Consider the following 26,396-nt stretch of genomic DNA (forward strand, 5'->3'; position numbering starts at 1 on the left):
TTGAAAACCTGTTTTTCTAATAGTTGAAAACAAGCTTCTGAATATATATCATAACATGCAGAAAATCACATTTTTAATTCACTATAAGTTCAATAAATGCCCCAGCTTTATAAAGTGTAGATTGAATTGTTTTTATTCTCGTCAAAACATGTTTTAAAACGCGAATGTCTGTGGGCATGTCTAATCCAGAAAAACAGGCGAATTTTTCAGTTTTCTCAAAATTATGATTTGCCCGTACGCACAATCAAAATATATTTTTATAAAAAATTTCAATCAACCATCTGAGGAAACATGTTTTCGAATGTATCATGTGAAAAAAAATCGAAAAAAATGTTTCGAATTTGGATATTTGGCAAAACCGTAAAAAAGTAGCTTGTGCAGAAGTTTTAAAAGATGTTTTTCCATTTTAATCATTCTGAATATAGAAACCATTTTTAATGTATAAACTCTTCACAGGTATCAATTAAAATACTCTGAATAAAAATACAAAAATATAAAAATTGTTGTTTGTTAAGAAAATGATTGTATTTTCGCTATACAAAGTTGTGCCCATACTTTCTGGGACACCCTATATTAGTAAGCAGTAGGTCCTGGATTCAATCCCTAGCCCGTCCCTTACCTTCTAAGTACTTTGTATGTCAGTTCCCTTATTAACCCTAATAAAATGTTAGAGTCTGTAGGCTGTACAGCCACGCTGAACGCGCACTACGCCATCGTGGTGCGAAAAACCTAACATCTTAGGAGGGTTAAGCCTGGAACACATAGCGTCCGTTCCGTCGAAGTTTGCGTTTTTTTGACAGTTTTCCCATGGGAAATGTGTCAAACTCCTGTCACGCACACGCAAACGTATGCATTGTGTGGGGCACTTTAAGCATGTAGCTCCCATTTTCATCCTACTCAAAACAAAGGATTGACGCGCCGGATTGTTGAGCTGTTTCCCTTCCTTCTAACTCCACAGCACAGTATAATCATATACTACATATATTATATCAAGCCTAAAAGTATTTTTTCTTCAATTCCACGTAGGGGTATCTGCACAACAGGTACCTGAACAGGAAAGAAATAGTAAAAGAAATCACTCAAAGGGGCTTTTCCCTCTTTCTAAATTTTGGTTAAAAATAAAAACTAACTAACTAACTAACAGGAAAGAAATCCATTACCCCGAATGACCCATTACCCGAATATTTTTTCTCTATAATAAATTTTTCTATTTGCTAAGAATGTGCAGGTTGAGGATCAAAGGCCGATTCTTCAACTTCAGCATAATAAACGTGCACAGCCCACACTCCGGAAGTACTGATGATGACAAGGACGCTTTTTACGCGCAGCTCGAACGCGAGTACGATCGCTGCCCAAGCCACGACGTTAAGATCATCATAGGTGATTTGAACGCGCAGGTAGGCCAGGAGGAGGAATTCAGACCGACGATTGGTAAGTTCAGCGCCCACCAGCAGACGAACGAAAACGGCCTACGACTCATTGATTTCGCCGCCTCCAAAAATATGGCCATACGTAGCACCTTTTTCCAGCACAGCCTCCCTTATCGTTACACCTGGAGATCACCACAGCAGACGGAATCTCAAATCGACCACGTTCTGATTGAAGGAAGGCACTTCTCCGACATTATCGACGTCAGGACCTATCGTGGCGCCAACATCGACTCCGACCACTATCTGGTGATGGTCAAACTGCGCCCAAAACTCTCCGTCATCAACAATGTACGATACCGGCGACCGCCACGGTACAACCTAGAGCGACTGAAGCAACCGAATGTCGCCTCAGCATACGCGCAGAATCTCGAGGCCGAGTTGCCAGACGAGGGCGAGCTCGATGAGGCCCCTCTAGAGGACTGCTGGAGTACAGTGGAAGCAGCCATCAACGACGCAGCCGAGAGCACCATCGGGTACGTGGAACGGAATCGACGGAACGAATGGTTCGACGAAGAGTGCAGAACGGTTTTGGAGGAGAAGAATGCAGCGAGGGCGGTAATGCTGCAGCAAGGGACTCGACAGAACGTGGAACGTTATAAACAGAAGCGGAAACAGCAGACCCGCCTCTTTCGGGAGAAAAAGCGCCGCCTGGAAGAAGCGGAATGTGAAGAAATGGAACTGCTGTGCCGTTCCCAAGAAACACGGAAGTTCAGTGGATTGCTCCAACGTCAATTTTTTCAACAAGTTTCACGTCCCCTCTTTATGTTAAGACCGTCGAACATATAACATTAATAAATTATTCCAGCAAAATACGCATTTGAAAATACGCATCGATGTTGCCTATAATGGACAACACCGGGGTCCATTGTAGGATTATTTACAAATATTTTAGCGCCTATAGTGGACCCCCCATTTGATTTCCATGTTAGCTGTCACGCCGCCGATGGTGCCTATAGTGGACCCTCCCTGAGTGTGCGTATAGTGGACCCTTTTGAGTGTTTACATTCAATAAATAGTTAAAATAATCGATTTTTGTGGCCACTGGGTTATTTGTTTGCCAGGAACTGCTGTGTAGCAATGTAATTGATGTTCCCCCGGTGGAAGTTGCCTGGAAATAGTTGATTTGGACATTTATATTTGAGTTTTTCTGAAGGGGGTCCACTATAGGCGCAGGGTCCACTACTAGCACACAACCCCTACTTTGATTAACACGTGTGAAGCGTTGAAATTGATAAATTTGTAAATAAAATTCAAAATAGCCATTAAAACGTGATTTTCTCGTAAATTTTACTATTTTTAGTATAACTTTTTTGTTTGAAGTCACACAACTTTGGTGTCTTCGGCGACTTTACTTATTTTTACACGCTTTACAACATTGCAGAAGACGGGAAACCTCTAGGGCGTAAAACAATAAAGCTGGTATCGCAGCGCCACCTATGCGATAAAATTAACAACTAACTTTCACCACCACATAAAAGTACAGGTAAAATAAATACAAGTCTCCGAAGGTACCAACTCAAAAAAATGCACTCCCAAAACGCTAGAGGTTTTTACTTGATAGATCCCGCTTGTGGCCCAGTGTGCGATGGAGGGAGGAAGTAAAAATTAAGGGAACTAGTTCAATCGTGGATGATCTCTTGTGGCTGTAAAAGAGGGCTGATTAATGTTAGTGTTTTGACCCTTTCCTTCCCACGACCTGTATGATTTCCGATTGTATGAGCACACGTTGCTACTCTTGATCTAAATTTGAATTCAATTGGTTTTAAAGCAGATTAATTGATTTCTAAATTAATTGAATTGTTCATCAATAGATTTGCACTAAGATTACCTTTCTAAACAATTTGAACATTTGAATGTGAATATTACTATTAATACGTTTCATTTAATCATCTCCACCTTTTATTTAATGCTAATAAATTGTCTTGTTTTAGAGAAACAATGTAACTACGAAGGTGCCGTGGGAAAGAGAGATTCATTAAAATGATTACTATACATACCAGAAAGATACAGGATAACCGTTGTTTGGAGGCGATTGCTTGCCATCGCCATGACCTCCTTCATTTGCTTATTGAAATTTCGCAACCTCTGGATTTGCCTCTGCTGCGATGTCCTCCCCCCTGGTATGGGTTTCAGTCTCACATTTGCTTGCATTTGTCGCTTTCGCCTTTGCGTGGAGTGTGACCGATCCACCTCCACTTTTGCTCACGAATGACCCTATCGGCTTTTGTTGACATCGACGATGGAGCTTGATATTCCGTACAAATCTCGGTTTAAAATTTGTGGTTACGATCACTAAGCTTTTACACGCACAATGTTATGGAGCGAGGGTTTGATTGGTTTCTCTCTCTTGCAACCCCTGATGCGTGCTCCGTGTGTTCGTTATAGGTAGTGTTAAGTTTTGCTCAGTCTGTATTGCCGGTGTCCATGTCATTTTAAGACTGCATTTTTCCTTCTTCCTTGTGTGCTAGATGGTAGTACCATTTTGTCTTGATGTAGATTATTCTTTTGGCCAAGACTGGACTGCTCGAAGTACGGTAGGTCGGCGTAGCTTACTTGAATCCAACAGATGAAGTTCCTGCTTCGAAATGACGTCTGCAGGTAGCTATTTCTTCATAACTAACTTAGTTCTAAAATGGTAGAAGAGATAAAAGTCCACCTAACTCCATAAATAGGCGGCCGTAAAGTTTAGTATTATATTTGTAACAATCACTGCTAAAATAAAAATATTTATTTTTATTTATTTTATTTATTTATTTAACAAATACTTGCTAAGTAAGGTACAACCTTTTAAAATTTAGCAATCGGAATTCATATATCATTTCTGTTATTATTTCTATCCTTATATGTACTAATCCTAAGTTTAAACTGTTTAACTAATTCCTTCCATTAATGTGGTGTGTGCTCTGCCTGCGGAACTCTGACATATTATTACATGACTTAATTTCGGGAGGTAACTGATTCCAATACACAATGCCTCGAACGAAGAAAGAATGTCCGTAGTGTGACGTATTGTATTGGGGTATAATATAGTTATTAACACGAATGCTTTGGAAGGGATGTAATTTATCTAATAGAAAACGTGGTGTTTTAATAGAAATGATTTTAAACATAGACAAGACTGTTCTGAGTTTGATAAATTCGTAGAAGCCGCAACCAAGCAATTGAGGTTGGAGATACGTCACACTTGAGTACAACGATAGGTTAAAGATCCAACGTACACAGCAATTCAAGGCTAATTTCAACCTGTAGAGAGCTCTAGCAGAGGCATTAATAAACAATTCCAATCCATAAATGAAATGCGGAAATATTAATGCTTTAAAAAGGTGCAGCTTAATGTGTGATGGCAACATACTTCCTGTTTGCTTCAAATGCCTTAAGCATCCAAATATTTTCCCACATTGACTGTCAATGTGGGAGTCCCACTCAAGATCGTTTTGGAAAATAACCCCAAGATTGGATGCCTTATCAACAAAATCAATAGCAGTAGCACCTATCCTAATTTCAGGAAACAGATTTGGTGTGATACGGGACCGTGATATGACCATCACTTTTGTTTTTGATGAATTTATAGGAAGAAAGTTGGAGTTTGACCAGGCTAAAACATTCGACAGATCATTGTTCATTAATTGTGCCAATTCTGATTCAGAAAGGTCGGTGGAACAAATATAGATTTGGACATCATCAGCAAACATATGTATGCTACAATATCTAAGAACAGATGGCAAATCGTTAATAAATAATGAAAACAAGAGCGGACCCAGTACAGATCCCTGGGGCACTCCAGATGTAATACCAACACTTCTAGATATTTGCCCATCGACTTGAACTACTTGATGACGATTGGATAAATAAGATTGTATAAGTTTCACAGCATTACTTGAAAAATTAAATTGAGTTGACAGCTTCCTCAACAAACGATAATGTGATACCCTATCGAAAGCCTTGGAAAAATCAATTAAAAGTAATAATGCCTTTCCTTTTTTATCGATAGTTCTATGGATATCGTCATGCACCTTTAACAGCCCACAGGTGGTATTGTGACCTGGTCTGAAGCCAGATTGATATGGATGCAGGAGGTTAAATGTTGTAAGAAATCCTTGTATCTGCATTTTAAGTATTTTTTCTAAAGCTTTGGATAATGCACACAATATACTTATCGGTCTTAGATTTTGCAAATCATTTTTTCTAGGTTTTTTCCTGATAGGAATTACTTTTGAAAGTTTCCATGCAGCAGGAAACTTGCCACTTGTAATAATAGTGTTGAATGTATGAGTTATAGGAGTAATAATAAAAGGCAAAATGTATTTAACAAATTTGAGAGGAATTCCATCTAATCCTAAAGCATTAGATTTAATCGAATTAATAGCATTAGCGACCTCAAATTCATTAGTCAATGTGAATTTGAACCCATTTTCATTCGGAAGTGCCACAGAAGGTAAATTATTATCTACGGTAAAATTTGAACTGAAAAATTCATTGATTTCTTCGCAAGTATTGGAGAACTGCATTGGAGCAGATTTATTCGTGACATTAATATCCTTTAACTTTAATATAGTTTGAAAACACAATACTTTTCCAATCTGCATGATTTTGTACTCACCGAATTTGTCACAATATGTTGACGTTCCTCATTAGCATCACAAAAACATTCCCAAAAACCAATGCGCTTTATATTCAATTAAGAGAAATGATCAAACCCAGATTTGAAGATGGATCAGCCTCGTTTAAAAATCTCCTTCAAACAACGGCCCGAATTACCCCACATTAGGTTGGGACATTTAGAGTCATCCGGGAAGCAGTACGTTTGTTCTTTCAAATTATACTTCGCGCTTAATCTCTCAAAGATCGTGACCAGACCGGAGGTAGAACCAACCATGCCACCCTATATCCCTCTTACAGTTTTTTTTTTTTTTTTTTTTTTTTTTTTTTTTTTTTTTTTTTTTTTTTGAAGAGTGACCAGGTGGAGCTGCAGGACAGCTGATAGCAAAGCCTGGACCCTTTCCAAACTTTCCCCCTACTAGGACTAATACTCACGATGGACTAGACGATGTCGTCAACTTGAGCAAAGTGTGTAGTAATTAGCATTAGGTCGTAGTAGTTTTTAAAAATACTGTTTTTAACTTTTCCCATCTCACTAGTGTTTTGATCGAATCGAAGCTCCAAAGATGATTTGATAATTGAACAATATTTCAATAATCGAAAATCTCCGAGGTCACTGGACAACATTCAGAGATAAAAAAGGGTGTCTATGTCTATGTTAACGCCTTCAGAGTACTATTCTTAAGAAATATACAAAGAGCAAAAAGAAAAAAAAATGTGTCGTAGCTATTTTTAAAGATTTGATATTTCTGAAAATTATTCGAAGACAGCTACCAGAACTAGCGTTTTTAGCCGATATGGGCAACTAGTTTTTCTGACAGCTTCCCCAAACAATAATCAGATAATATCCTCAGTTATTTTATAATGCATTCTGAAAATTATTTCGAGCTGATTACCAATAGTGTCAATAACCGATGTTAGTCATTGACAGCACCAGCATCATCTCCAAATAACTCTCATATTAGTGTTAGATAACACTTTTTGAGCTTCCATTCGATATTGTAAAGAAATTTGTCAAACCCTATTTGTCAAAATATAGTCAATAATGTATCAAATTGTGTTTCTAATTTCGCTAGTCGTCTTCTGCATATCTATGATCATCTCAGTCCAAAGTAATATTATATCCATCGTAACCCTTTACAATGTCAACCGTCCTAAGTCCTAAAAATTCCTGCTTTTTTTGATCAGTGAAATAATACCGTCTAAGATATAAAAACAAAAAAGTTCAGTCAACTGATTTTTGTCAAAAATAAAAATGATAATGATTATTTGTCAACTTTTATAAATTCACAAAACCCATAAAAATAAGAAATACAAATACAAACTCCTATAATCAACAGTTTTATCTTTACCTTATCAGTCCATAATTTTCTAATTGTAATGAATCTACCCGAGCAGGGAATGAGAACTAATTGAAAACAAATTGAGTTATTTAGATATCACGAATTTTGATAACAAAATGAGTTTTCATTTTGTATGACTTAAGTGTTAACATAACAAAAATGATAACAAAATAATGTACTGGAATATCTAATTGAAATCAGAATGAGTTCTCATTGAAAACAAATTGATATCTCATTTTGTTATCTACATTTTACGACTTGATATCATACGCAGTTCTCAGGGAGCTATCAAATCTAAAGGGTAATAACTAAAAATTAATAACAAATTTAGTATTCATTTTGATATTTTATTAGGCATTAATTTACATGAACAAGTAAAAATTTAAATTAGATTTTATTTTAAATTTAGAAGAATCTCGTGATTGAAAACTTGTTTTGTTTGAACGATATTATATGGCACCTATTAATGGCGTAGTATTATCGATTGTAACATTAACATTTCATCAACAGTGTTTTCTAACTTGGAGCCTAAACGAAGAAAAGTTGTATGGAAATCGGATATGATATCCTCATAGATATGCAGCATAACTATACCATGATTCAATTAAAAGATTAATGATGGGCATTGAAGTGACAAAGAAAAGTAAATTTGGAGTCAAAGGACAGCTGCCCTTAATATTTTTGTACAGGTAATTATATTTCAGCTTTTCCTTCTGATTATATGCACTGCAGCAAAACAAATGTGGGAGATGTTCACGACATCCCAGAGCCACAGGCATCGGGACTCAAATTGAATGACATCGAGCAACGAATTCAGTCGCATTCGGCTTCTCAGCTTTTTCCCTCGTTACCCGGGGAAAATGTTGACATTGAAAAAATAAGGCATCCGATAGGAAAAATATGTTACTACAATAATTCTATCGGGTATGGCATAATGTCGTTCGGCATAGTGTTTTGGCATAATCGCCAAATGGCATAATCTGGTATAATAGTCGATTGGTAAAATGGCCGCGTTTGGCATAACAATGAGTGAAATGGCATTCATCATTTTCATGTATGATAAATATCTGTGTTATTTTCAAAACTTCAAACATAACGAGATTCATCATTTTGGTACGGAGCTGAAATGAATCCTTTTTCGCGCGAGAATACTTTATAAAGGTAAAATATGTTATCTTCAACAGTAGAATGACCGTGAATTACTTCGGTTGGCCATATCTAACTTCATTTGCCTTTAATCAAAAATTAAATTAATTTAAAAATTTAAAAATATTTGGCAATATGTTTAGATTGAAATAACTGATATCTTAGAACTTTTGTATTCTGGGTAGTTTTGTTCTCTTCGTCATGGAAGGCTTTTTGAAACCTGTTGAATTCAAAGTTGGCCTCAAATCTTTCCCAACCAAGCTATACAACCAAGTTTCAGGCAACTTGGCCGATGAATACCCCTTCATAACGAAGAGAACAAACCTGTCGATAATATCCAGTCACCCGAAAAAGACTTACTAAAGTTCAAGCCAATTTAAATCAATAGCATGATCATTACCCTGAATCAGCAAATTATAAATTTTGTGTCAATATGTAAGTAAAATACACTGGTAGATTTAACAAATATTTTGTTAATATAATTAATATTAATAAAGCACATTAAACATTTTTGAATTGTCATCATTGAGTTTTTGAAATGATAACAAAATGATATCTCAGTTTGATATTGAATAAAAATAATTCGGAAAGAAAACTTATTTTGATTTCATTTTGTTATCAATAACAAAATGAGTTATCAATTTGTAATAGGTTTGTTCTCATTCCCTGCTCGGGTAATCTGTAAGGCTGTAAGTCAAATTATCCTAGCGTCCCCTGTCCTGTGTACTAACGAATTCAAGTAACGAATGATGAGTGTAACGCAGAGACCTCCTCTACCCACTCTTGCGTTACGTTAAATTTAACAATTATTGTTAAATTTGAGAAAATTCAAAGAATGCAAAGATTAGGTCTATGCAAGTTGAATTATAATTTGTTTTTGACTTGTGATAAATGCACGACGGATACTCCTTTGGTTCCCATTAGCACTTACGGCGATTCATTCCCTTGCGCTCAACTCGTAAACTAGATATATCTAGCTCAAAGTCCAAGCGGTGGTGAATGAACTGGCGCTAAAGTGCTAATGGGTTAAGCCCTCCCATCGCGTCAAGATCGAATATCCAGGGGGAGGGATATCCCTCTTACAGTTTGTTTTGACAATAATGCTTACATCCGACAAGCCGTGTTGGTATACCGTGATTTCGGGTGAAATTGATCGACTTGAGGGCAATTTTTAATTGTCAAAAATAAAGTTTTGAACTTGAAACAATTTGTAGAAAATGGCCACCATCTGGCTCAAGGGTTATTGGATGATGAGTTTACATGGTTTACAGCTAATTAGTCACATATTTCAAAGACGAATTTCAAAGACACTTTCAAACTTTTGCTACCGTAACTGTATCGCACATGGAATAAATATTCGAATGAATGTTTATAGCTGCCAAGTGTTCGCTAAACCCGATTTCGTCTTCGAAATATTGATAGAGTATTGTACCATTTGGGCAGGTGTACCTATTTTGGGCACTTGCCGCTATAACTAAGTCAATTTCAAACCGATTGATTTGAATTTTTGTACAGAGTTAGATACTGTACGTGCCTAACTCTGTACAAAATTTCAATTCAATCGGTTTGAAATTGACTTAGTTATAGCGGCAAGTGCCCAAAATAGATACACCTGCCCAAATGGCACAAGACCCTATTTATGCATCAAATTGTACTTTTGCTAGAGTAATGACTTGTTTAGTATAAAAATTGCATACTTCTAGGCGTTTTCTTTAGATTTATTAAACTTTAAATTCAAATAATTAGGAATTTACTAAACTTGTATAAGTTTTGCAAAGCATTCTGGGGTGGCTAATTCAGATTGAAAATTTATTTCCAGCACTTGCTAAGACATTTCACTGACTGATCAATTTCACCCTGAAACTAAAATTTCTGATTTTTTATTTATATTTTATGATATTTATTGCAATAAAATGGTTTGCAGTAAAAGTTTCAACCTTGTTGACTGATGAAACCCGTGGTCGTATTTGTTTTAAAGCATTGAGTTTGACCATATCGATATAAAATTAGATAAGAATTTAAAGCCAAAAACTGTGAACAGTGATCAATTTCACCCGTAATCACGGTACCAAAAGTTTCTTTATTACAGCTTCTAACTGTAACGATATCGCATAACGGCCTTCAAAGCGCTGCTGCTGGTTTGTGGATTTGTCAATATAACGAATTGTAGGGGTAGGCGGGGCATAATGAGCAGGTGGGGCATAATGAGCACCTTGTATTTTCACTGTAAATCTTCAAATTAACAAAACAAATTGCTTGATTGAATCCTAATTATCTAAAATCCAATGAGTTGATGACAAAACATTAGTCAAAAAATCCATTTACCTTGAAAAATTAATCATAATGCGTAAAGTGGTCATGTACTGGGAAAATATTATAAGAATCAGGTGATCTAAAATAAGGTTTTGGGTATCGAAATCACAACTTAGTGGGCATCTATCGATTTTCTTGATATTCCCTAGGCCAATGAAATGTATTTGTAACACTTTTCAACTATTTGTATAATTATTTTGTTGTAAAAATATGCTTCAAAGAGTTGGTAGTAGGGTGGGGCAGAATGAGCAACTGGTGAAAACATAATGAAAATGGTAAACATCTTTAACAAACAAATTTTAATTTTGGTTTTCTCTGTTTTGATGCATAGAGTAAGGTTTTGTCTGTAACTTTCAATATATTAGCTTGAAAATTTGAGTACCTGTATATCATCACCGTTTAAAAATTACTCAATAGAAGACTCCTAGGAGCCCCACAGTTCCCTACAAATTAAACCCCGTAATCCCTTCAAATTCTCATTGATTGTTGCCGGTATTCTTTATCATTGAAAAGAATAGTCAATAAGCATTTGATTGTGTACAAAACTGGTATTGATCATCCTGCCCCACCTAGGGTGCTCATTATGCCCACCCCCAAAATGCAACTCTCGATTTTATACGTTTTTAAAAACATACAATTTTACAACATTTATAACTTTATTTTTATAACTGCGAAATAACGCTGCATTTATGTAAATGGCTGGCACCGGGCCCAGTGCACAGAAGTGGCATGATTTACAAAACTGCAGATAACTTTTGATAGAAAAAAAGACATCTCTAATTTTTTGATATGTTATGTATAAATGCCTCAGCTTCAATTGATGCAAAAATTTTGAAAATCGGTGGTTGCCCTGAAAAAAATGTTTTGGTATAAAAATCCAAGATGGCGGCCAAAATAAATATGGCCGATCCAACTTTTATTATTGTAAATAGTAGGTCTATCTTTCCTCTTTTCACCAACAATTCGTTTTGAGGTGGTTTTAGAGAAATTTTCGAATTATAATGGTTTAAATGAGCCACCATCTGAGCAAAATCGAGGGGTCTGCAAAAATTGTTGTGGCTCTAACTAACGGGGGGGTCCATCAATTTGAGTAACCAAATGCATTTTTCTTACTTTTTTTAGCGAGGGCTTTCAGAAAATCGGCACCTTAAACATTTTTGAAGACAAGGTGTAAATAGTGGACCGGTCTCAGCGAGAATTACCCATAATTAGGAATGACAGTCTGTTGCTAAATGAAGAGGACACTTCTCTGAATTTTAAATTTCGGATTTCTGGATCATTCTTGTCTTTCGTAATTGATAACAAATTTTCAAATCGAGTTCTAAGAATTTAAAATGGATGTGATATCTCTTAATGGAAACGTATGTTAAACAAATTGAGATACACTTCTATATATTTAATACTATGTATTGTATAATTTAAGAGATGCTTTAATAATAACACGAGCGAATGACTATCTTCCGGACAGCTATGAAGTACTTCTTATAAATGTAATAAACTGTTTATGAGGATAAAAGCTATTAGACTGTTGGTTATAGGTTGGAATATATTAACGAATAAATTGCCTTATTTACTCATGTACGCTTTTCATATATACATAGTAATCTAAATAATAACGAAGCAAACAACTTGATAAATTTGTAATTGAATCAGTTATTAAAATGGATAACGTGTTCCATTGTAGTTATCGATTTTCTTTGTTGTGATATAAGTTTAATTGTTCCAAAACTTGCACATTCCTCAGCATAAATGTAACATGTCCGCAATTATGGTAATTTAGTGCCTTAGGCAACTGGCAATATTGACTGTTTTGTTTTTTTTTACTCCTTATTCAATGATCCAAGATCGCTGAGGAATGTTTCTGGTGTTAAAATGTGGGACGAACCAATGTAAACCTCCCAATTTTTAACGGCGGCCGTCACTTCGTAGGCGCAACGAATTTCAGAGTAGCTTACACCGCCAATGACGAACACAATGAGGCGCGGCACGTTCTTGACCGCCGTCTGTGACTTGTCCTTGTGCCAGTGGCCATAGCGTGCACTATTGAACAAAATTGCAAACAGTGTTCATATAATGTTAGTATGAGCTCATAGATTGTCATGACATGCGGTACGAAAATGGAAAGATGGCAACGAACATTTATTGTAATAATGTAATGATAATATGAAACATTATCGAAGCCATCACGAGGTACATATAATAAAATAATTACCTGGTCGGTGCATGGAATCCGGCTGTCTTACGTCCTCCGAGGAACGGGTAATGCCTTTCGTCCAGCTTGTTATCGATGCTATCTTCCATAATATCTTTGATGACCGGAGTCCATCTGGACATCTGATAGGTATGTTCGTTTATACGCTCCTTTCTTGGTACGGAGTATCCCTTTTTTCGATTACCCTAAAATTTAAACATTGTTGCATTGTCAGCTTTTTTTTTGGTGGATGAAAAGATTGGTGCTTTTAAAAATTCGACATATCACATTTGTTACTTTCGCGGATAACAAAAACATTGTCTGCCGAATATTTAAGCTGGAAGGAGCAGAATGACCGAATATCATGAAAAGTTTGTCTCCGGTCAATGCATCATTAGATTTTAACTAATTAGCTAATGTACCTAAAAGTAAAACTTACATCAGCGATGACGTTGATACCCAGGTAGCTCAAGTTAGTAATCATCTCTCGTTCCTTCGGTTCAATCTGAGCGTGGGTGACCAATTTGGTCAAGTTTTCTTCGGAAATGCCATTCTTAATCATAACGTACAGAGCGATAATGCGAACCTTGTCATAGTTGGACACCGACTGGTCCAACAATATCGGCACAATATTGCGCATGTGGTCCTTGATTTTCTCGCCTTCCGCATCGGTGCCCATGGCGAGATCTTGTTCCACTCGGCACAACTTATCCACATATCCCTGATAGGATTTCATGCAATCCTCAGCCAAATGCAAATGGGTGGAATACTTGGACAATTGCTTCTGATATTGGGGCATTTTTTTGATCATTTGAGAAAGATCCTTCATCGATTGCTTCTCCGTCTGAGTAAGTCTCTTGGACTCGGTAAAGGTTTTTAAATATTGTGTAACACTTTGTGATACGACAGCAATATGCTGGTGACGCAAATCAACCCACAGGTCGTCATTTTCGTCCAGTAATACTTCTTTTTCGGCAGCGTTCGGAGATGGGATGAACTTATAAACATCATTAACGATTGGAAGTAAATCGTATGCCATTGCTTGCAAAGTCAACTCATGAAGCAACGGAGAAACGCAATCGAATCCACGATCGATAATAAGCAACTGCGATCTTGCCTTCTCTGGACCTTCTCCCATAGTCGGTTCATCAGCTTTGTATGCGTCGAGTTTTTGTTGCACCATCTGTGCCAGCTCCATGTTCCCTTCCCATTCGCTGAAGAAAAAAATAAATAAATGAGAGATGAGTCAATAAAACAGAGTAATTCTCGTTCTATTCGAGACTGAACCACTATTTGCACCTTGTCTTTGTAAATGCTTAAGGTGGCGATTTTCTGAAAGTCCTTGCCGAATAATTAAGAAAAATGCATTTGGTTACTCAAATTGATCGACCCCTCGTTAGTTAGAGCTACAGCAATTTGTGAGGACCCCTCGATTTTGGTCAAATGTTGGCTCATTTGAACTGTCATAACTCGAAAGTTTGTTCTAAATTTTCCTCAAAATGAAACGCTGTTGAAAAGAGGAAAGATAGAGCTACTATTAACAGTTATAAAAAGTTGGGTCGGCCATATTGATTTTGGCCGACATCTTGGATTTTTATGCCCAATCTTTTTTTTTCACCATGCTGGCAATCACCGATTTTCAAAATGTTTGCATCAATGGGGCACGTTCGGTGTAGTACTAGATTTGTAGTAATAAGCTGAATTTTAGTATGGTGAGAAGAATGAAGAATGAAATGGTGTAAAAAGCGTGAGTATTGTTATTCCTTGCCTAATTTGATGCTGTTTGAGCAAAACTTTGGGCATCAGTGATGTTGTTTTCTTCATTTCTTGCAACATAAACAACATAGTTATCCAAAGTTTTGCTTAAACAGCATCAAATTAGGCAAGTAATAATAATACCCACGCTTTTTGCACCATTTCATTGCAGAAACGAAGAATTGATCCTCTCACTATACAAAAATTCAGTTCATTACTACAAATATAGTACTGCACCGAACGTGCCCCATTGAAAGCTTGAATGTCTCAACACAACATATCAAAAAATTAGAGATGTATTTTTCTCCTATCAAAAGTTATCTTATGTCAATGTCTCAGCTTTCAATTGATGCAAAAATTTTGAAAATCGGAAGTTGCCAATACCACCGATATAAAAATCCAAGATGGCGGCTTAAATCAATATGGCCGACCTAACTTTTTATAACTGTAAATAGTAGCTCTATCTTTCCTCTTTTCAACAACATTTCGTTTTGAGGTGGTTTTCAAAAAAAAATTCGAGTTACAGTAGACGTTCGATAACTGCAACATGTTTACGTTTCACTTAGCGAATAAAATTCGATAACTGCAACGTCAGACAGGCGTCAAAAACCCGTCAATTGACGTTAAATGAATGCAAAATTCATTCAACTGTTCATTTGGGCTAACCTGGCGCACCGTTTTGACGGATAGCGGTGCGATAACTGCAAAATTGTTGCACTTACCGGACTTGCAGTTAAAAAGCATTGCAGTTAAACCGTTTGCACCGACCGAACGTCTACTGTATAACGGTTCAAATGAGCCAACATTTGACCAAAATCGAGGGGTCTGCAAAAATGGTTGTGGCTCTAACTAACGAGGGGTCCATCAATTTGACTAATCAAATGCATTTTCCTTACTTTTTTGGCAAGGAGCTTCAGAAAATCGCCACCTTAACCCTCTCTTTCCCATGGTAGCACAGGTGATCCACTGCTTCGCACTGCTCATACAAATACTGGATAAATTAGATCTTTTCCATTTTTTCATCACATATGTTGTATTATAGGCATTTTTCTTAAAAAAATCAAAGATTTTTAAAAAGGTGTTATGACGGGTTGGGGCAAACATAAAAAATATCTTTTGCCCGCATTCAAAAGAAGAAAGAAGGTGTTATGACGGGTTGGGGCAAACATAAAAAATATCTTTTGCCCGCATTCAAAAGAAGAAATGTTGTTATAAAACATATCAAAAAATTAGAGGGGTGTTATTATTGTAACTTGAGTGAAAAATACTTGAAAAGTGCCTATTTTTTCTAGAAAACCATCAATATCTTTTGAACGGAATGACGTAGCAACATTCTCAGCGCACGAAAATGCGCGTTTTTGGAAGCTCTAAAAGTGGTTCTTAGGCTACTTTGACAAGAAATTCGATACAAAAAGATAAAGCAATAAAACGGTTTGTTCTACAGGGTCCGGCAATTGAACTGCTACATTACTTCAATTGTCATTATGACGTTGCTCACAGAACTGAATTGGACAACCCCTCGTCACTTTGTTTACATTGTGTCTTGGCTATCAGTGGATATCCGTGTCACTTTTGTTATCAAGTGTTGTCTGAAAAAAATGGACCTTGAAGAGAAACGAAGTGCTGTGATTGCCTTGTTCCGAGCTGGAAAGCGTCAGAAGGACATCGTTCGTGAGCTGTCCGATATACGTGTTTACAGAAGTTTTGTGTACCGCACAGTTAAACGATACCTCGAGACCGGAAGTACCCAAAAACGGTATGGTGGGGGACGTCGAGCTACTGTGGTGACACCTGCCATGGTGAAGATTGTCAAGAAGCGCCTGGAGAGAAATCCTCGACGCAGTGCAACAAAATTGGCGGAGGATCCCAACATATCGGATCGAAGTGTCCGTCGGATCCTGAAAGATAAACTTCAGACCAAGCCCTACAAGATCCAAAAGATTCAAGACCTTTCAGTGAAGCAGAAACAGGAACGGGTAAAAAGAGCAAAGTCACTGCTGAAGAGGGCCGCGGAAGGAAAGTTGGAAAACATCTTGTTTACTGACGAGAAACTCTTCGCCGTGCAGCAGTTTGTGAATAAGCAAAACGATAGAGTATGGTTGCCTGAGAGATCACGAACCCGTGCCGACGTGCTGACGGCTACCAGGCGACAGAAACCAGCATCGGTGATAGTTTGGGCAGGAATCACCCGAGATAGCCGGACTCCGCTGGTTTTTGTCCCTGAAGGAGTTAAGATCAACCAAAATACGTATCGGGAACTAGTTCTTCAGAACGTCGTCGAACCGTGGGCACGTCGCCATTTTGGTTCTAGGGATTGGGTTTTCCAACAGGACTCGGCACCGGCTCACAAAGCGAAGAAAACACAGCTCTGGATTATGGAACATTTTCCAGGGTTCATCTCCAGCTCGGAGAGGCCGGCGAATTCGCCGGACCTAAACCCTATGGACTTCGCTGTCTGGAGTATAATGGAGGCCGAAGTCTGCTCTAAAAAACATGAAAGTATGGAAGCCCTTAAGGACAAGGTATTTGGAGTACATTGCTCAAAATTTCTAGAGCACCGTTTTTTAGAACCGTTGAACGGATTTGGATGAAAATGCATCACGCTAATTGTTCAGTGGTTGTCAACAGCGTGATGCATTTTAATCCAAATCCGTTCAACGGTTCTTAAAAACGGTGCTCTAGAAATTTTGAGCAATGTACTCCAAATACCTTGTCCTTAAGCGACATCTGGCGGCAGCGTGGGATAAAATACCTCAAGAGCACCTGCGGGCCTCGTACGATGCATTCCTTGATCGTCTGCGGCGAGTGGTTACACTTAAGGGCGAACAAGTTGAAATCGACAAGTGAATCATTAAAAAGTTATTTGTTTTCTAGTAAAATTGAATGAATTTGAAATAAAATGTTTTTGTTTTGATCAGTTTATCTGCATGTTTCAATGTGTCACTTCAATTGCCGGACCCTGTAGCGTCACCCTATGAAAACTATGGGAAAATGCTCCAAATTTGGTCAAAACAGTTTAAACCCTTTATCTCTTTTGTTTCAAATTTTTCATCAAAGTTGTCTAAGAACCAGTTTTAGAGCTTTAAAAAACGCACATTTTCGTGCGCCAGAAGACCATATTTGTCTAAAAAATCATTTGAAGGCGCTGCATGCATCTTTCCTCGTAAATCTAATTCGTGGACCATTGTGCATTGGGAAGATGGCTGCAGTGAAGGGGCATACATCTAAATTTAGTTTATTTGTCTTTCATTTCTTTTTTGTTTTTACAAAGCTTTCATTACATGTTTAAACTATGTCGGGAGCACCCTGCTGTCACACCTAATGAAATTTATCGGCATTCACGCGGCGTCAATAAGTCTTCCTCTAACATGATTATGATGGGGAATAATATACATATAATAGGTATAAATGTATGGGCCGAAAAGAGAGCACACAATATACACTCTTTTAAATTCAACTTGGACTTCTTGCTGGTCACAAATAAATCACATTACGCAAAATAACAACATTTTTACTTAAATTAACGCACTAAACACTATAAACACTAACTACAATCTCATGAATGTAAACAAACGTACTAACTACGAACTTGTTAGATTAAGAAGGATGAAAATGTCGTTTTGTTCCCAGTGGATCACTGATGATCCACATCCTTCTTCTTCTTCTTTATGGCACGATGTCCCCACTGGGACTTGGCCTGCCTCGCTTCAACTTAGTGTTCTTTGAGCACTTCCACAGTTATTAATTGAAGGGCTGTCTTTGCCTGCCATTGCATGAATTTGTATATTGTGAGGCAAGTACAATGATACACTATGCCCAGGGAGTCGAGAAAATTTTCCCGACCAGAACGAGAATCGAATCCGCCGTCTCCGGATTGGCGATCCATAGCCTTAACCATTAGGCTAACTGGAGACCCCGTTGGTCCACATGTTGGTCCTTAAAGTCCTTAAAGTTTTCTCTGAAACAGTATTTTTTTCGGTAATATACATATGTTTGGGAATGCTAGTATTTTTCTCTGTTGAAATTTATGTTTAGTTTCCGATATATTGGATATTCAAAAAAAATTGAATTAAAATGAAAAAAAAAATACCGTCTTTCATTAGATTTTTTTGGCTCTAGAACAAAAACTAGCAGATGATATTTTAACAAACTTGGCATAATAGCTCATGAAACATATTAATGTATGTGAAGAAAAAGCGGAAACAATCTAACTTATGTAAAATTTGTATGATCAGTGCAAAGCAGTGGATCACCTGTGCTACAATGGGAAGAAAAGGATTAAGAAGTATCTATTGCCGTTTTTTCAGCAACTATGTTAAATAAATTAGACGTTTTATCAAGATAATACACCTGTTTACACGATTCAAGCAGCCATGGCTTAGATTCGTGAAAAGCAAATTCAGATTCAGTTTCTTATCCTGACCAGAACTCAAACGAGAATAGTAGAATTGATTAAAAAAGCAGTGTATAAATAAAATAAGCCGTACGAAACCATTCCAGATCTAAATCGTGCAGTTGTTTGAACGTGGAATAAAATCCAAGCATCTATCCATTAAAAGTTGATTTAAAGTATCCTGGATCTGTCTGTGCTTATTGAGAACGATATGTTGAATGTTTTATGTAACTTTAATAGGACAGATCGGTGAAGTACTAGATTTGTAGTAATGAGCTGAATTTTAGTATGGTGAGAAGGTCAATTCTCCGTTTCTGCAATGAAATGGTGCTAAAAGCGTGGGTATTATGATTCCTTGCCTAATTTGATGCTGTTTGAGCAAAACTTTGGGCAACAGTGTTGTTGTTTTCTCTATTTCTTGCAACATAAACAACATAGTTATCCAAAGTTTTGCTCAAACAGCATCAAATTAGGCAAGTAATCATAATACCTACGCTTTTTGCACCATTTCATTGCAGAAACGGATAATGGGCCTTCTCACCATACTAAAATTCAGCTCATTACTACAAATCTAGTACTACACCGAACGTGCCCCATTAACTAGAATGAATTCTCGTCCGGATCTATTGTCATGAAACAAAGTAATTTATATTAGATTAAACATCAAATTCAGAGAACACATGTAAAATCGATATTATTATTATTTTTCTCATGTCTACGCTGAATACCGTATTAAACATGATAACAATATAAATAGAATTCATTCTACATATCAAAATAATTAAAAATATTGTTTGGATCTATAGTTATGAAACATAGTGTATTTCGAAGTACTTACGCACGATATCGCACTGATGGATATTCTCCCAGTGTGGCGCAAAGGGTCGCAATTTGCTCTGCAATACGCTCCATATTGCCGAACCGTGCTGAGGCTAGGGCCGGCGAGTAAGCACATTGGAAAGTTACCGGAGAATCCAGCGAGTAAACCTTCAAAACACGATCAAAATAAGCATTGCATGATATTTGTTGAAAACTAATAAGTGGTAAAAGCTGTAGATCTATTTTCACTTGATCTTACTAATATTGAGAATAAATGGAACTTTTAACATTTGTATGGTCATCTTACCTGGGATTCGTAGGGAAGAAACGCGATATTAATTTCCTTCAGTGTTTTGATCTTTCGGGAGACAACAGATTTACAGATGTCGTTGAAAAGTTCTTCAGGGCACACTGTAAAACAATAACATGCAAATACTCGTTATAATTTAAAATACGAAACACATCCAGATTTTTACCCTCAGTGAAGAACACATGGGCGGCTTTATACGTTGGTTTAGCAGGATTCTCAAAATCTCTCATCAACAACCTAATGGAGTCCTCCGACGGAGTGATCAAATACACTGCCTCTATCGCCGGTAAAGGTTCTCGTTTCTTATTGATATCCTCAACCACTGAAAAATAAGGGTAACAATTTAATTAATTCAATGATACGAAGAAACCTTTGCAATCACACTTACAAGTGATGCCTTCGGCACTTATTTCATGCATCTTGGTGCACGCGGAGACCATCCGCATGGCAAGTTTGTCGACGATCAATATTCTCCACTCAATACCCGGTTTCCCAGTGGGATTGGCCTTACTCGGTGTTCCATTGTAGCGGACCACCTCGTTCATAATCTCTGCAAGCAAAGGCGGTATTATTACTATCTTGATCTTGATACATATTTGATTTTAGAGCAGTAAAGTAGTTAATTGGTTTTAACAATGCTCTAGTAGGGTTCATTGCGATGATTATTGACTAAAATATCAAGGGAACGGCAAAAACTAGCCATAGCTTAGTATCTTGAAATATCAAAGATAAACAACTTCCATAGTCTTTGAAAGTAGAGGCATGTTCCTTCTTTTTATCAAATGCAATACATTTTTAAAAGATATTCACGTATTCGCTAGTCACCGTTCGTGTCATATGATTTCATTCAAATCGTATGAAACGAGCGGTGAATGGAGCTCGAGAGTTGAATGGCGACCTCACGGTTTTCTGTGAAAAGACCAATAGGACAAGTTCGGTGTAGTACTACATTTGTAGTAATGAGCTGAATTTTTGTGTGATGAGAAGATGATAAGTTCCGTTTCGGCAATGAAATGGTGTAAAAAACGTTGATATTATAGTTCCTTGCCTTAATTTGATATTGTTTGAGCAAAATTTGTAAGCGTGTTGTCGTTTTCCCCATTTCTTGCAACTTAAACAACACAGTTACCCAACGTTTTGCTCAAACTAGGCAAGGGATCATAATACCCACGTTTTTTGCACCATTTTAGTGCAGAAACGGAGAGTTCACCTTCTCACCAATCACCATACAAAAATTCAGCTCATTACTACAAATCTAATACTACACCGATTGTGTCCAATAGATGATTTGTTCAGATTTGCTGGAAGGATAGAGAAGCAATATTATTGAGTTAAGAGCGTATCTGTAGCGAGATCCCACAAATGTGGTGATAAGGTTCCACCTTGGGGGAATCCACAAATAAACACTCAGTTTTTGTAAAACGGTACTTTACGTAATGACGAGAAGAGATGTCGGTTTCTGAGCATTTGGTGAGTCCAATGGTAACACGATCCGACAAAAACTCAACTTTTGTTATGCGCAGCTCTAAATTTTGCCTCTTCTCTCTCGAGTAGAAACTCGACTAAAAACTCATAGGGAAGAAGCCTAGGATGTTTCGGATCACCTGGCAATCTTTGACTCATTTGTCTATAACTCAGTTCAGAAGCCCAATATTACAATGTGGTGTTCGGCTAACTTGTGGATTAGTATTTTTCCTTCAATTATCACCAAGGACGCCATATCCTAACTCTAATATTTACGGCGTAAAAGGGTTTAGTACCACCTACTCATACTCATACATCGAAAAATCCAATCGTTTAGTATGAGTAGGTGGTACTAACACTTTTACGCCGTAAATATCAGAGTTAGAATATAGCGTCCTTGGTGATAATTGAAGGAAAAATACTAATCCACAAGTTAGCCGAACACCACATTGTAATATTGGGCTTCTGAACTGAGTTATAGACAAATGAGTCAAATGATTGCCAGGTGATCGGAAACATCCTTGGAAGAAGCATCAGTTTTGGTCAGTCAGGTGTTTTGGCCATAGTGCGTTTTTCAGCCTGTTGCGATCCAAATTGGAATAAATTTATTTTTTACGAGTAGATCCTAGAATATAATATGATGATTACACCTGTGAAAACCACAGATTTTGACAAAAAAATGTAGAAAAAATAAATTTCCTCAAAAAATCAGCTGCCATATATCTATTTTCTACTATACTGCCCAAATACGCAGAGTCGATGTAAGCGCCACTGTGACATGAGAAAACGAGATTTGTTGCGGCCTTATGGATCCTGATCCATTGAACATTGCTATACTAAACCACTAATATCGGTACGTTTACCCTAGCAGCAGCATAGTATGCAGCCTTTGCTGTCACCTAATGTTTGTGACGTCATCGATATCGTTCTGCGCAAGTACACCATCAGGAAAATCGATATTTTCTACTGCGGTGCAAAAATCTATTTCACGAGGAAAGTTGCAAATTTCTCGAATGTTATTTCCTTAAGCGTTTTTCAGAAATTCCTAAGCAATTTCGATTCGCATCGATATCGATTACGACTTTACAATAAAAACAACCATGGCCTATGACTAATAACACAGAAACATGACAAACAGGGAGCTTCACAAAGGGTGGTAACTTTGTCATGGAATCATGTTCGTTTGCAAGTTTATTCTTTGTAGAACCCCAGTCTAAGCTTAAACTGTTAACAAAACTACATCGAATAACGCCAACATATTAGTTAATACTTACTTTGACCAACAAGTAATTTCAAAGCCATGACGACGATTCAAAAACACTGATTTTCCTCAGACACCGACAGACGACTGATTGTTTTTTGTTTGATGATGAAAAACTTCTAAAACGATAGGGTGAGGCTTGATCCCCGCTTAACTCAACCGACAAACATCGATTCGACGTTGTGACAGTGAAGCTTCATTTTGGTCCGACAATGTACTGACAGTACGGAACATTTTTGGCAAGGTTAGACAGCAAGACAGGTGAGACGAATTCCACACCTATCCCTACACGGAGAAATCAAACTACCTAATTTTTGGATCGATTTTACTCAAAGCTGAGTATATCGAATAAACTATAGTTACCCAAAATTAGGTTGTTTTCCCTCTTTCCCCCACCGATGTTGTCAAAAACAAACAGAGATGCGTCTACCCAATGGGGGTCCTTGAGCCCAATAAGCCAATTTTGAGTAGGGGCTGTCCATTAATTACGTAAGGGAATTTTAGCGATTTTCTGACACCCCCTCCCCCCCTTGTAAGATTTTTTGTATGAGAACCCAAAAATTTTTGTATGGCACGTAAGATTTCTCAAACCCCCCCTCCCCCCATAAACCCTTACGTAATTAATGGACAGCCCCTTAAATGCAGGTATACACTCAGCGAAAAAAACTAGCGAAATTCATCGAAATACCTTATGAAAATTTGCTATAACTAATTCTTATGTCATCCATAAGAATACCTTATGAAAATTGATCGTGCTTGCTATGACAAATTTCATAAGATAGACTTATGGAAAGAACAAAAAAATCTTAAAATGATGCAGACTGGATTCGATCCATGAACGTCGGGATCACCGAGCCCGAGTTTTATCCGGACGGCTACCGACGCTTGAGAATACCATGTTGCTAAACATGAATAAAAGCCAAGCTGTGAGACGATTTTACGTCATAGAGTGACCTTATGAAATCCATCCGAATGATTATGAATTATTTAAAGGCCGTTTCATAAGTTGGGCCTTATGGAAATCTTAAGGTTATTTGGCTGAGTGTACTCAAATTTGGGTTGAATGGGGGGGGGGTCTTGGGTTGAATTTACCTACTCTTAAGTATATTTTTTTGCTGGAGGTAAAGGCAATTTACCTAGTGTGAGTTTAATCGATTTACTCAAATTTGGCTGATTGGGCCGAACTATGGGATTGCGTCAAAAGAACTCAATTCTGGGTAGTTTGGCGGTTCCGTGAGGCTGATGCTGTCAGTTTCGATAGCGCTTGATTTCATTTGGTCGTAAGTGACAAAATTATCCGTGATCACTGAAAAATAAAACAAATCACAGACGGGGTCACTCAAATATGACGTCCATCGTTCAAGGGGCAGTGGGAGGTTGAAGAAGTGTGACACTCCATGTATTAGGTATACGCAAAAGTGTGTCAGAGGGGGAGGGGGGGGGTGGTCTAAAAACCCCGAAAAACGATAGACGTCATATTTGAATCGCCTCCATATTAAGGGAAAATTTCCATAAAGGCCGAATAAAATATGACGTCCATCATTTTTCGGGATGTTTAGACCCCCCTCCCCCTCTGTCCCATTTTCGTATACCTAATACATGAAGTGTCACACTTCCTCATACCGTATTACCCCGCTAATACGACACCGACTGTTGTCGAATAACCGGGGTAAACTTTTAATTCGACAAACTGGTCACCCTACACCACGTTGCTCATTGAAATTTGGCAACTCTATTTTTGTTTTTGTTTTGATTTCCGGATTTGTTATGAAACATGATTTCAACAGATATTGCGGTGGTGCGAATGAAAAGCTCGTTCTTTTTACGATTGTTGCCATCCTCAGTCGATTCCGGTTGATCTTCAGGCGGTGGGCGTCAAATAGCACCAAAACTGAACTTCCGGAATTAGCGTCTGCAAGAGGAGCTGCTGCGGATGCGAGTATAAGCGCAATATTAAACTGTTTTGCATTTACCGTGTACATCGCTGTGACATTCCAACACTTTTTAATTCGACATGTGTCGAATAAGCGGGGTACGAATTAAAAAGTGTCGAATTAAAACGTGTCGAACGAGCGGGGTAAGACGGTACTCCCCCTCTCCCCTAAACGATGGACGTCATATTTGAATGACCTCTAAGCTGCCGTTCTACGCCCGATTGTCCCATGTTATTTGTGAATCCCATATAACATGGGACAGTTATGCATAGAACGGCAGTAGGAATTGTTGGAGCCAGCAGAGGACACAGGGCACAAAGCGGACAATCCCGAAAAGACCGAAATCCGGATAGTACTTTCAGAACGCGTGGCGGAATGAAACGAGTAAAATAACACGACGTACTTTATTGTCGGAAATCTCTCGTGGAATGAAAAGATACAGTGCTGGTTTTCTCTTCGTTTCCGCTGAAGCTCTTCTCAGGGTGGCTAGATGGTTTTCTTCGAATCGGTAAAATTACTGAATTAAAATCAAGGAATTGGCATCACCGACGAACCGTCGTGAAAGTGGTGTTTCAAAACTGTCCCCCTCAAATTTAACGGTCGCCCAGCGAAGCGAGCGAACGCTTCTGTCAAATCAGAACAGACGCGAACCTTTTCCTATATTAACACACGGGGTGGCGGTAGAATTCGGCTATTTTTTTCGATTTCTCTGGAATAATTTATCTGTTGAAGCAATTATAACATATTTTATATTTTTAAAACAAGTACTAGCTCTCGGAGTTGGGCTGCAAAACGGTGAGTCGATAAGGAGAGCGTCCAATATAACTCTGGTCCTCACAAGTTCCTACCTCATGCTTCCACGGGTCAAGCGATAACAAAGACCGCCAGCTAAGAGTTGTGTGCTTAGCTGGTAGTGCAGCCTGGGCACTGTTGTCCTTCTGACTTCAGCTAGATTGAGGAGGTACGATCCGAGTGTCTGTTCACCAAGGAGGTGCGGCTCAAACAGCGTCTGTTATGGCATCCAGCGGCTGAGTAAGAAACGCTGCACCACGCCCAGCTAGATCCAAGGTGGTAGCCCCATCAGCGTGGTCGTCCCAGTGTTGGTTGGGACGTTAAACAGAACTGGCACGATGGCCCTCCGGCGAGACAGGAGTGTTGGCGTAGGCCCAATAAGCCACCCGTAAAAATCCCCATTGCGAATAACATAGGAGAAAATACGACTCGATACAATCGGCAAAGACCCACGCGACGAAATAAGGACTACGATTGGAAACTTGGAACATGGAATTGCAAGTCACTAGGTTTCGCAGGATGTGACAGGATAATCTACGACGAACTACATCCCCGCAACTTCGACATCGTGGCGTTGCAGGAACTTTGTTGGACTGGACAGAAAGTGTGGAAAAGCGGGCATCGAGTGGCTACCTTCTACCAAAGC

The 26,396-nt window shown here is 38.1% G+C and overlaps 1 protein-coding gene across 1 annotated transcript; it reads right to left on the bottom strand.

The window, feature by feature from the left end:
• Positions 1 to 12,206: 12,206 nt before the first annotated feature.
• LOC109416620 (protein ROP) lies at positions 12,207 to 23,196 on the bottom strand. The gene is made up of 8 exons (XM_019690684.3): positions 23,038 to 23,196; positions 20,688 to 20,849; positions 20,466 to 20,621; positions 20,297 to 20,400; positions 20,009 to 20,157; positions 13,462 to 14,236; positions 13,044 to 13,228; positions 12,207 to 12,871 (listed from the first exon to the last, which is right to left on the bottom strand). Exons 1-8 carry the CDS (start codon positions 23,063 to 23,065, stop codon positions 12,652 to 12,654), a joined length of 1,779 nt encoding a protein of 592 aa, XP_019546229.1. The 5' UTR covers positions 23,066 to 23,196; the 3' UTR covers positions 12,207 to 12,651.
• Between the last annotated feature and the right edge of the window lie 3,200 nt (positions 23,197 to 26,396).

The sequence above is a fragment of the Aedes albopictus genome, chromosome 3, assembly GCF_035046485.1.
Source record: "Aedes albopictus strain Foshan chromosome 3, AalbF5, whole genome shotgun sequence".
NCBI lineage: Eukaryota > Metazoa > Arthropoda > Insecta > Diptera > Culicidae > Aedes > Aedes albopictus.